The 11077-nt window shown below is 37.2% G+C and overlaps 1 protein-coding gene across 1 annotated transcript in view; it reads right to left on the bottom strand.

Moving 5' to 3' along the window:
• The window catches only part of NLGN1 (neuroligin 1), a 25372-nt gene that overhangs the window by 3956 nt on the left and 10339 nt on the right, over positions 1 to 11077 (bottom strand). The window contains exons 2-3 of the mRNA XM_069083626.1: positions 6772 to 6984; positions 878 to 1667 (exon numbers count right to left, since the gene is read on the bottom strand). Of these exons, the coding sequence (XP_068939727.1) occupies positions 878 to 1667; positions 6772 to 6984 (1003 nt within the window). The remainder of the gene's footprint in view (positions 1 to 877; positions 1668 to 6771; positions 6985 to 11077) is intronic.

Genomic DNA, 11077 nt, shown 5'->3' with positions numbered 1-11077 from the left:
AGAGAGAGAGAGAGAGAGAGAGAGAGAGAGAGAGAGAGAGAGAGAGAGAGAGAGAGAGAGAGAGAGAGAGAGAGAGAAGATATGTTACAGTAATTGAGAATTAGATTGGCAATGTTCATATTCAAAAGAAATATGGTATCTCACTTCAGTGATAACCATAAGCATACCACTTCATTGTAACTATATACAAAGTCATGGTTTTGGAATTGATGTGAGTCAATTTTGGGATACATGTGTCTACCATTATATGTCAGGCAGTAGACTGGCACAAGAGATAAAATAAAAAGGTCTCTGTCCTCAAGGAGCTTACGTTTTATGAAGAGAAGTGGAACTCCAAAAGGCAGGCAAAATGTTAAAACTTGGATTAATAATTTACTAAATTAAGAATCCTTAAATTCTTCTAGATCCATTGAATAATTTTGGAGTAGACTCATGTTTACCTGAACACAGGGAAAAGCTAACCTAGTTTTCACTTGTAATTTGATCATCACTTCTTCATGGGTTCCAAAAGAGGAACTACACAGTTAAAATTAGTCTAGTAGATTGCATATACCCTCAAAGTCTTTTAAAATATAGAGTAGCTTATATTTTCTATGAGAAAAGTATTTCCTTTACCCATTATGATTTATTAAAAATAGTTCTGAAAAGGAAAAAAAGGCAAATGTTAATTTTGAAAAAGGCAGTTTCTTTTTTCTTCCTGTTTTCTTGCTTCCTTCCATTTTAAATGCCAATTATAGCCTGTTCCATTACATTCACAAGTATAAAACCATGTGAATTTTCTTTTCTCTGTGCAAAGAGAACATTATTTGTTCTTAAATATTAAGAAGATGCTACCATTAAATTAAAATTTAAGCTTATTCTCTTGCATGGTACTTACCCAGTTTTAGCAAAATTTGTCCAATACGTCATCACAACTGCACTCAGCATCACATCGTTTTTAGAGAAATTACAAGGGAATAACTCTGTTGGACCAATCATGGGGATTCCCAACACATAAGGAACCTCATCTCCATGAGCTGCATCAGCCCAAGCTGGGACTTGATCTGTTTGGCAATGATGGTAGAAGGCATAGAAGTATGTAGGTGAACCAAAGTTTGAATGAAGGTCTGCTGTAGCCACTGCTGGTGCCACCCACTGATGGTCAGTAAATAAAGCCAATAGCGTCTTGCGTCTAGTCTCAGGATTATGTCGGTCTGCCCAGTCTGTATACATAAATTTAATAGTTTCCCTCAAAACATCTTTGCCTTCAGGGTATCCATACAAATTATCGACAAAATTGGAGACAGCAAAGTCAAAATCACTAGCTGAAATACCATCTTCACTATCTACTATGTTTTCAACAAATTTTAACCCTTCCCCTTGATTAACACCCAACATTATATCATAGTTGAGGAATTCCCCTTGTTCCATCAATATCTGAGGGTCATCTGGTATTACATCACCATCAATTACTGGTCCAAAGGCTATGTGGTATCGAGCTGGTTGGATATCTTGGTCAATAAGTTCTTTATAAGGCTTCTTCTGTAGACATTCAACTAGCTCTACAGTATCAGACATATTGCAGCCAACTTTCGTAGCCAACATCCTGGCATATTTTGCAGGCTGGAAGCTAACAGCCCAGCTGGAGAGGGCTGTTCCACTTTGAGCTATTGCCCGTTGAAAGAGTCCTATGGGAAAATGACAAAGAGGACTGAGATGACCTTCAAACATTGTGAATAGTTATGATAAAACAATGGCCAATAAAACTGGATCTAGTCCTTTGAAAGAGGCAAGAACACATAGGAAATTTTTCCCAAACCTTCAGTGCCCACTCAGTAGATACGTTTCTAGATTAAAGCTTCTTAGAGCAAAGAAAGGACATCAAGCCATTTCTAGGACATGGCAAAACAGGTGATGTCCCAGAGCCTTCTGTTTTTGTTTCTTGGTTTGTTTGTCTTTTGGAAATGGGTAAATGGGAGGAAATTGGACTGTGAGAGCTGGGCAGTGAACAGGAAATTTGGGAACAGGAGGAAGAAGAGGAATAGAAGTGGTGCTTTTCTGATCAACTCATTTTCCAGTCTGCACAAAACTCCCTCCAAACCAAAGCCAAGGTAGAGCGGGTAGCACTGGTATTGGTTTCCTGACAGCATACAACCTCTGGCCACTTGTTGCTTTTTTGGCTGCTTTTTACCCTCCATCAAAGCTCCTTTCTAGGCATATTTTTACCTGCATAGGAAGGTGGTGGGGGTCAACACCTTTGTTAGCCTTAGGGCCTGGTAGATTCCCCCTGGTGATAATCCTGGAGGTGCAGTTAAGAAAATGCTTCAGGTAGACGCTTTTCAATTGTCTATCTTTGACTTCCTAAGCTAAATGTCTATCAGAGGAATCTGTGTTGCCAGAATGTTGTGACTATGTTAAAATCAAGGGCAGTAATTTCATGAAGGTGATTCAACCTTCTAGTTTCTTGGGCATGAAATAGAAATTTCTAGAATGAAGAAAGAGAAATACCCCATATATTGTTTTTCTGATTACTGGTACTTGAAGATTATGGGTCATAGGTTAAAAGTTACATAATACTCAAAATCCATAATGGGACTTATTGAGCAGCTAAATTTTTTTTTCATGAAATCCTTGCTTTAAAATACAATTTAACAGCATATGCTTTCAAAGAAAAACAAAAAGTACATTTTACTTAATGTTCAAAGTACTTCTTTCTGGTGTGGATATTTGATCTCACTTATTCACATATGCAAATGAGCTGAGAACTCTTCACAAGCATATTAAAAGTTTAAAAATTAGAGTCAACCTTTCAAAAATTTGTTTTTCAAAACAGGAAAAAATTGAATACAAAAATCCCTATACTCTTTTAGAAAAAAATAAGCATAATGTCTAATAGGAAGCCATTTAAGTTTATTTAGATTTCTTGAAATATTGAAGTATAATCTGCCAGTGGGTAGCAATGCCTAGACTTTCATGTCATACGTTTTTAATAAATATTTGTTGAATTAAGTTCAAGGAGAAGATAAGTTCCTTGAGGGCAGGGACTGTTTCTTTTTAAAATTTGCTTTTGTTTCTACCTTCCTTGCCACTTATCTGACACATGCTAGGGACTTAATAAATTCTTTCTTGGATTAGAATTGAATTGAAGTAACATAATTAATTAGTTTCAGACGAAGGCAAGCTATTAGATAAAATGACATTCCAGGGGACAGTTTGCTGCTTAGTAGCAGAGTTGAATGGCTCAGAGATATCTTCAGTTATTCTGGTTGGGAATAAGGAGCAGGAAGTACAGTCTTCCAGATAGGGGGTTTATGATGTTACATGTGGATAGGAACATTTTGATGGGGTGGAATGATGGTGTTTTAAGGACATTAGTGTAGAATATTGAATGAGTTAATGTTATTTGGAATAATACTGTACTTGAACACATTTCCAAATTCATCTAGATTTTCAATCAGAAAGTTCATAGATTTAGATGTGCAGGGGGCCCAAGAGGTCCTTCCTTATCCATTTAATCTTACTCCCAATTTGTTCAGATGAGGAAAATGAGGTTAGAGACATTAAGTGTCTTGTTCAGGATCACAGAGGTAGTAAATAAGAGAGGCATGATTTGAACCAGGTCTTCTAATTCTAGTCAACCTTAAATCTGTCCTCCCCACTATACTCTGCCAGAGGAGTAGCATTAAAAGCCAAATGCTCTACAGTGTCAGTTATTCCAAAGTAAGTCATTTTTGTGAACATTAATTTGTGCAAACAAAATACAAACAATTCTCAAAAAATAAATGTGTTAATTGCTCAAGTGCTGAAATGTTAATTTTTTTTTTTTAAAGCAATCGGGGTTAAGTAACTTGCTCAAGGTTACACATCCAGTTATTTCTGGGTGTGGTGCTAAGTATCTGCGCCCAGATTTGATCTCCAGGTCATCCCAACACTGGAGCCGGTGCTCTTACTCACTGAGCCACCTGGCCACCCCTAGAGCTGAAATATTCTTGAGCAATAATATTGAGTAATTTCAAAACCCCTTTAGTTTAAGGTAGACAAAATTTTTTACATGGAAAACTCAATAGACTACATAGAATAAAAACTTGGATGTGGCAGCTTCCAAAATTCGTGATACCACGTCATTTGTTATATTATGGGAGTTGGTTTGGCATAATTTTAATATGGGGAGATGTATAGGTGACAAAGTTTTATATGAAATAGGAAAACAGTCTTAAGGATATCATTTTCAATAGGATCTCATAATAGCTTGTTTTGGGGACCAATAATAATGCTCACTTTGTAATCTCTCAATTTTATAATCAAAATGATATGTTCCATTTGATGAAGACATGATTTGACCAGTGGTAGAATGGAAAATATGGTAAAGCAAATTGTTTTATAACAAGGTGTTATGTTGCTAAATCCCATTCTTGTTCTCTGAGTATTAGGCTACTACCAAGGAATATTCTAAAAAATATTTGTTAGTTCTATTACTGAGGTTTTAATGCCTTATAATGTGATGGGGGTATCTCTGGATTCTCCAGGGCAATGTCAGTAGTTCCTAAGCTCTGGAAGTCTCTACCACGCTAGAAAAGATTTTTGTACAGGTTTGGTGTTGGATGGATATCCAAAGGCCAGTAAAACTATATTTGGAGAGGCTTTTCATTAGAATGGTCATCAGTGAAAGACCACCTACTAAATCACAAAGGGAACAACTGACCAACATTATGTCTAATCCTTGAAGTACTCAAATAATTTTGGTTCCAGCCAATTAGCCCAACATAGAAGTAGGAATATGTTGTTAACATTGAGACTGAATTTGGATCTATTTTTTGCTCCATTCATTTTAACTGTGTGTTTTTTTTTTTTGCCTTTTTTTTTTTTGGAGGGAAGGCAGGGCAATTGGGGTTAAGTGACTCGCCCAAGGTCACACAGCTAGTTTTTTGTGTTAACTCCCAAGACTGATGCTCTATTCAATGCTCCACCTAGCTGCCCCTAACTGTTCTGTTTTTAATGAATTAAGTTCTCAGCTTATCTTATCTTTAGTTTCCTCTCTAATTTTAGCAGTGAAGTTGGGAAAGAATTTTGAAGTCAAATAATACCAGTCAAGAAATTGTTCCCTCATTTAAATGCAGTTAAACACTAGATTTAGTGTGGCCTGGAAAAAAAAAATTCCAAAGAGGACATTTTCATTCTTTAGAAAGACACTATCTTATTAAAGACACAGACATTGTAGGAATAATCCGAATTTCTAACAGATTTTTGCCACCCCCCCCAATTAACATATCAACAAAGTCAATGAAGATTTTACATAAAACATGTGAACAAGTTATGGCTTAAACAATAGACAGTTCACTGAATACATACATTTAGTTGATGACCAGTTACCTTTTTGTAATTCCATATAAGGAAATTTGTGCTACCATGCAAAACCAGATACTTTGTCTTCTCTCACACAAGCTTTAACTTTACCAATAAAAATGCTTCATAAATTAAACCCAGTATTTAATTACCTTGTTGGGTCTTTGCTTCATAAATTTGTAAAATAGAACAGTTATGCAACATTATGTTAAGATATTCTTTTATCTTATTCTCTCACTGTATACATATTTATGTATATGCATGTATTTCTATGTAAAGGAACATAATTATATATGTCTATATATACATATATAGTTATAAAGTTTGTGGTTGTATATGGATCTTTGTGTATGTATGTTTGTGTGTATGAAAGAGAGAGAGAGAGAGAAAGAGAAAGAGAAGCAGAGAATGATCAAGAAAGGAGGGAGACTTCACCAACATTATTCTTCTGTGTCTTCTCTAATATTTCAAATGAGGCCAACTAGATGTGGGTTGAGTTGGCAGTGATGGTGAAATGGAAAAATATTAAATTATAATGTGTTTAGATTGGGAATACAGCTTTATTTAAGAAAAGGAAGGTACGGAGACCTGTTAATAAAAGGGAATAAGCTTCATGAATATCCATGCCTTCTCCATACTTGGGGCGGGAAGTAACATCTTTGGAGTTGAAAATAGGGAAAAAAAGTATAAGATAAAATGTGTGTGGGAAAAATATCAAAAGTTCCCCTTATAACCTGGATGCTTTGACAATTTTGGATCATGCATGCAAAATAATCAAACATTCTCTTCTTAGATGACAACTGAAGACTATGTGAATTCAAACAAACTGAAGTAGAGCCTAATTTTGAGCTTTATGCTAAAAAAAAAACAAGAGAGACAATTCTAAGCATCTCAAACACTTCAACAGATCTGTCATTTCCCTGATTTGGGAGTTCCCTTTTATGGTAGAGATTGCAACCCATCCATGCCTATCCATCTGTGTGATTTTTGTAAATGTCCTTTCATAATTTCACCACAAGGGGGCTATAAATGTGCTGAAGCCCTTTAAGCCTCTGTTAATCTTGATCATTTAAAATGATTCTTGCTTTCTTAAAATCTTGACTAGATTTACTGGATATAGTGGCAAAACAGGGAACTGTCTATTCTGGTTTCCCTAAAACGCATGCTTTGCTGGGGCAAGATGTGGAAGCAGAATGATGACTAGATTGTGTCATTTGGAATCCATCTAAGAGTTTCTTTTCCAAACTCTGCAGGAGACAGAAGTATGTGACACCTGAAATTTCAACATGCAAAGAAACACTGTAGAATGTGCCCATCATAGGGCTGACTGTTAGCGAGCTGTGCTTTACACTCAGTGTGAACAGAGAGGTAGATACATTGCATCACAGAATACCAATGGCGGTGGCATGCAGACACCAAAATTGTCAAAATTTGCAACCGGCATAATACCTTTGGTTGAATTGCTCCAACGGTTACCTTCAGAATAATGGGATAAAGTCAGCAGGTTGACACATGACCCCCCAGCGCCAGATCCAAAAACGGTGATTCTCAAAGGGTCACCACCAAAGAATCCAATGTTCTCACTAGTCCATCTTAGAGCTTGTATTAGGTCAAGGAGTCCATAATTCCCTTTTGCTGCTTGATCTCCAGTACTCAAGAAACCTGGAAAAAAAATGAAAGGGAGAAAAATTCTTAGCACATCCTATGAAGTTTATATTTATTTTTACTATTGTTTGTTTCTACAATAGATTATCAGCTGATAATTACAAGGTAGTCGTATAAAATATGTTGTCAAGGAAATATGTGACCCCTACCTCCCCCAAAATCAAAGGATTGTAATTGTTTTAAGAGCTAGAAAGGAGGGGCAGCTAGGGGGCACAGAGAATAGAGCACCAGCCCTAGAGTCAGGAGGACCTGACTTCAAATCCGAACTCAGACACTTGACACACTTACTAGCTGTGTGACCTTGAGCAATTCACTTAACTGAATTGCCTTACCTTCCCCCTCCAAAAAACAAAAGAACTAGATAGGACTTCAAGTTATTTAGTTCAATCATCTTAACTTTTCAATATGAGGAAACTGGGACCAAGAAACTAAAAAAACAAAAAAAAACTTACTCAAGGTCCCTCAACACTGGGATTTGAATGCAAGTCCTCTGATTCCAAAAAAACAATAACTAACATTTATATAGTGCCTGCTATGTGTCAGGCACCATGCTAAGCACTTTGCATATATGATATGATCCTCACAACAACTCTAGGAATAGGTGGTATCATTTTCTCCATTTTACCGATGAGGAAACTGAGGCAACCTGGGGTTGTGACTTGCCCAGGATGACACAGTAAGTATCTGAGGTTGGAATTGAATTCAGGTCTATTCTGACTCCAGGCCAAGAACTGTATCCACTTGTGCCACAATGCATCATCCTTGTATTAATTGTCGAGGTGATAAGATTAGCAATAACTAATAGTGTGTGGGATTGATTAGAATGCCTCTGACGTCAGAAGAAAGCAAGGAAGGACTCTTCCCCTTCTTTTGGGGTGGCCCCTTTTACTGAATTTATCAGAGGAAATGGACCAAAATCAATGGGTGGGCATGGATAGGTTTTGATATGCATGATTGAAGGCAGTATTCATAATGAGGAGAGGATCAATCCACTGGAGTTTTGGGGTATCATCTCTTTTTGCTAATACTTTGGATTAAATAATTCTGAAGACTATAGAGCATTAGGCTGAATAGATTATTTAGACTAAAAATGTTCTTTTAATGAATTCAAATAATTGATGGAGCAAGACAGAAAGATTTGACTTTTTAGGAATATCATATATATATATATATATATCTGCAGAATATGTTATTATTTCAGCATGAGAAAGTTCTAAGGTGATAACGCCATCACAGAATCACAGAATTTGTGACTTAGGGAATTCAGCTGCCATCTAGACTAATCCATACACGAAAGGAATTCTTGTTCTTACACATACACGTGGTCAGTCAGCTTCCGCTTGAAGATCTCCAATGGCGGCCAGCCCCCTACTAACATAGATCATAGCCCGGCTATAATTGAGTGTCTAAATCCTACATGGTTTTCTGGGAAACAGAGTGCCTTGCCCAGGGTCATTTAGCTAATGAGCTTCAGAGGTAGAATTTGCATGTAGGCATTCCTGACAATCCACGATGCCATGCAGACTCAGAGAGGTAACAAAGAAAATCCTAAGAACTTCATAAATGAAGTCAACACCTAGACACGGAGTCATCAGACCAGATAAACCAGAAGAGAATATCCATTTGTCCTAATGGCTAGAGGTCCTCAAAGATTTGCTCATTACTCAAACTGCCAAGTGGTTTTGGCTAACCACTTACTGTGGCTCAAGATGGGACCACAAGGCATATAATGTGGTTTAGGGACTAAACATTCTAATCCACTTAATAATAAGGGAACATTTATTGTTATAGTAGTAGAGTCACTGATATGTATTTTCTTATGTTGTCCTTAAGGACACACCAACCATCATCCTTATCTTTCTCATGCTCCTCTCTGTCCCCAGAAAGTTGAACTCTGCTCAAAGGATACAAAGGTATCTCATTTTACATGATGTAAGTCAGCACCAGGACTCCATTGCAATTTTTCATCTTTGTATCTTGCATATGGACATCGGCATCATAACATCCCCTACTAGATCCTAGGACTCTTTCTTTAGAACACCAGGTCTGATAGCTGAGCTTTCTCCATATCCTGCCCCAAACTAGTACTCTATGTAATGTCCCACATACCCTTTCCAAACCATTTTGTTGGTAGTGTATCTTTCCATCCCACTTTCTAGGTCTTCCATTACAGAAGAATGTAAGCTTCTTGAGGGTAGGGTATTATGTTTACTCATCTCTTTAACCACAGCATTTACCACAGTGCCTGGCATATAATAAACACTTAATAAATGCTCACTCACTTTATCATCTATCTGTCTATCTATCATCTGTCTGTCTATCTATCTATCTATCTATCTATCTATCTATCTATCTATCTATCTATCTATCTATCTACTTGTCCATCTATTATCTATCTGCCTGTCTAGCTAGCTATCTTATCTATCACCTACCTATCTATTGAACATATCTGTGGTGAAAGTTGGCATATGTAATTACAAAGTCACAGAACTCTCAGTTGGGGAAAAATCTTAGAATTAAAATAATGCACCGTCCAACCTGTGCCTGCCTGAGGACCCTTCCCATAGATCCCCAACAGCAGATCCAGTCTTTATTTGGAAATCTCAGTTGAGAGGGAGCCTGCTATGTCCCACGACATCCCTTCTCACTTTGGGATTTGGGGATAGATCTTGTTATTTGCAAATAAAACTATTTTTTTCAGAACTTCTACTTATTGCTTCTAATTGCATTCAAGCAGATTGAGTTGAATCCCTTTTTCCTTCTATGTGGCAGCTCATCGAATACTTGAAGACAGCTGCTATCATATCCACCCCCTTCCCTCAAGTTATGGCTTTTCTTTACCCAGCTAAACATCATCAGTTCCACCAATTTACTCTCCTATGGCATGGGCTACTGACTTTGACTGTCTTCCTTGTTCTTCTCTGGACGGTCTCCTGAGAGTTGATTATTAATGTCCTTCAAAAATTCAGTGTTTATAATAATCCCTATAATTTATATAGCTCTTAAAGGTTTGTGATGGACTTCACAGAAGCAATCTCACTAGTTCTCCACAACCACCCTAGGAGACAGGTACTATGATTATACCCATTTTACAGAGCAGGAAATTGAGGCAGAACAAGTGACTTGTCCATAGTCACACAGCTATTATGGGTCTGAAGGAGGACATGAACTAGAGCCTTCCTGACTCTGAGCTGAATATTCTATCTGCTGAGCTACCTAACTGCCTCATTATCATAGGTATATGATGATATTTTGCTTATTACTTTGCAAAAATAAAAGCATAATGTTTCCCAGAGCGTTGACATGAATGTCACCTGGAATAATCAGGGCAGAGAGAAAAATCTATGAGGCAAGATCTTCTAGGAAAAAGGCCCATCACTATGATTCAATTTTGCCAGTGGTTCCTTTGAATGAATTTTAGTTTAAACGATTTGTAGAACTGAGTCCTTTTCTCAATTTTCCTCTTCTCTGTATTTTGAAGCTTTATGATTGCAGCATTAGATGACACCGTGCCCCTCTGAAACCCAGGTGCATGAAGGGACTTACCCAAGGCTGCTTAGCTATATAGTGCCCAATAGGAAACAGGTTTTTAAGCTTTTATTCCAGTATCCTTTGCAATACAGTGCCTTATCTGTGGTGTTACTGTCAGAAGCCAGTTTACAAGGTACACCTGCATATGAAGAGCACTGATACCCTTAAGCACTCTAAATTAGACACAGACACACAGACACACACACTTTCTGCTTCCAATGCCTAATCCCATCAACTGCTTGCTTAATGACTTGTTTGAAAACTTTTATTAAATGCCTAAAACAAAGTTGATTTTCCTAGGAAATTTTTGCCCCCAAGGAGATTATTTTGTGAGTATTTGATTGTTGAAAATAGTGTAAAAAAGCCTTTCTTGAAGCATGAAGTTAGAAGTAATCAAATCTTTGCAAAATGAAAAAGAAGTCTTTTCAAATTGTCCCAAGATATGCTTGCTTATCTTAAACCTGCCATCTCTCTCTGTGTCTCTCTGTCTCTGTCTGTCTGTCTCTCCCTCTCTCCCTCCCTCTCTCTCTCTCTCTCTCTCTCTCTCTCTCTCTCTCTC

The sequence above is a fragment of the Petaurus breviceps genome, unplaced genomic scaffold, assembly GCF_028583685.1.
Source record: "Petaurus breviceps papuanus isolate PSGF00001 unplaced genomic scaffold, PetGlider_PUasm1.0 173, whole genome shotgun sequence".
Lineage (NCBI taxonomy): Eukaryota > Metazoa > Chordata > Mammalia > Diprotodontia > Petauridae > Petaurus > Petaurus breviceps.
Note: the sequence above shows the minus strand (reverse complement) of the source record. Positions and strands in the feature narration are given on the sequence as shown.